At 31.0% G+C, this 1,793-nt stretch overlaps 1 protein-coding gene across 1 annotated transcript; it reads left to right on the forward strand.

Annotated features, from left to right (window-relative positions):
- The first annotated feature begins 610 nt into the window (after positions 1–610).
- On the forward strand, positions 611–1,069 carry LOC139894477 (uncharacterized). Its single transcript, XM_071877800.1, has one exon. The coding sequence runs from the start codon at positions 611–613 to the stop codon at positions 1,067–1,069; it is 459 nt and encodes a 152-aa protein (XP_071733901.1).
- Positions 1,070–1,793: the final 724 nt, after the last annotated feature.

Raw genomic sequence — 1,793 nt, forward strand, 5'->3', positions numbered from 1 at the left:
CGTCATGTCGTTTTTACAAGTTTTAACGTTCGTGAATCGCCGGTCAACTTGGGTGGTCAATTGTCTATATGAAACATATTTCAATTAATCAAGTCTTAACAAGTTTGATTGCTTAACATGTTGGAAATATTTAATCATGTAAATATCAATCTCAATTAATATATATAAACATGGAAAAGTTCGGGTCACTACAAAGGATAACCTGAGAAGACTGGATACAAGTTCAGGGACGACGAGCGTAATTTTGTCTTATTATAACCTTATACGGAGTAGTTTTCATGGAGTATATATTTAAGGGGATGATTCCAACACACCCTTTTTTGATCCTCACACACCTATTTTAACCTTTTACTCTTCTAATAATACTCCATTTCTTTAAATTGGTGTGTGAGGATCAAAAAAGTGTGTGTGAGAATCATCCCCCATTTATTTACTTCTATTAAATTATTATAACCCGATTATAACCCGACGTAATAACATGGTGTAGTTACATTTATTATTATTATTATATTTAATATTAATATTCAATTAATTATAAATTATGAATACCGGGCAGTAGCTGTTTCTCTAGGATTTTTTTGAAGAATATTATGAGAATATTCGATACCAAATGAAAGAAGAGCTATACAACAATTTTTCTATCTACAAAAACATGTTTGACATTGAAGCCGATTCCTTGTTAGAATCTCTTGAATTTGTTGGGTCGCCTTGTCCACCAAGATACTGGATGAAAATGCCCTACGCTGGTATACTGATTGCCAATAAGTTTGGAGTAATCTTCCACTGTTTAAGCATGCGAGAAAGTACAACTTTTTTCCCATTATGGAATGGTCCAGAAGAGTTTCAACATCACAGAGTTGTTACAATTGTCCACGTAAATAATGGTATGCATTTTGTCGCGGTGGAATTACAAGGTGATTACCCAATGCCTCCAACTACCCCTTTTTGGCATGAAAGCAACATTAGTGATTCTGCAGTTACATGGAAAACAATTTATATGTCACGCTTACAACAATTTACCCAGTTTTCCCCTCGTAAAACTGGTTTTGGCGGTGATATAAGTGATTAATTGTTTTATTGTTGTACTAAATTTAATTAAAGTTTATCATATGATATATTATTAGTTTTTATTAATAATCAAATGTGTGTTTTTATTATTTAAATTTATATACTAGTAATAACTATGATTTTATAATTATTACATTATTATTATACTATATATTAATATTAATATTACATATTAATATTAATATGTCATCTATCTACCTATCATATCAATCAAATGCCAACAATCATTAACAATTTGCTAATGATTGTTGGCACAATGTCCAATTAGAAAAAATTTTTGTCCAAATAAAAATACCCTTTAGAATTAGCCGTTTGAGGCAAAGTAGTATAAGTAGATTAGCTTTGTCAATTGTAAAAGACAACCAATCAATCTAATCTATTCAAAAATGTAGTCCTTAAAGCATTTTGCTCTCTTTTATTTTTTTCATTTTATCATCTTAGTTCTCAACTTAATACTCAATACATTATCAATAAACAAATTTATATTTCCGCATTATCAATTCTTAACAAGCAACGTAAGGGCTATAATCAACACTATAGCACGAAACACTGTTATTTATAGACGCAGATGCCCCGTCATTACAATGCCTCATGTAAGATCTAGTAGCAACCTGCCTAGAGGAAACAGACGACGACTGGCCTTTATCACCATCACTCCTCGTACCATGTGTGATTTTGTAAAATGCATGTCAAAAATAACTTTGAAGTTGCCAAAAACATCAATT

The sequence above is a fragment of the Rutidosis leptorrhynchoides genome, chromosome 1 (assembly GCF_046630445.1).
Source record: "Rutidosis leptorrhynchoides isolate AG116_Rl617_1_P2 chromosome 1, CSIRO_AGI_Rlap_v1, whole genome shotgun sequence".
Classification (NCBI taxonomy): Eukaryota; Viridiplantae; Streptophyta; class Magnoliopsida; order Asterales; family Asteraceae; genus Rutidosis; species Rutidosis leptorrhynchoides.

What these genes read in the sequence shown, in the direction of transcription:
- LOC139894477 (XM_071877800.1), top strand. Translation starts at nt 611, where the DNA reads ATGAAAGAAGAGCTATACAACAATTTTTCTATCTACAAAAACATGTTT.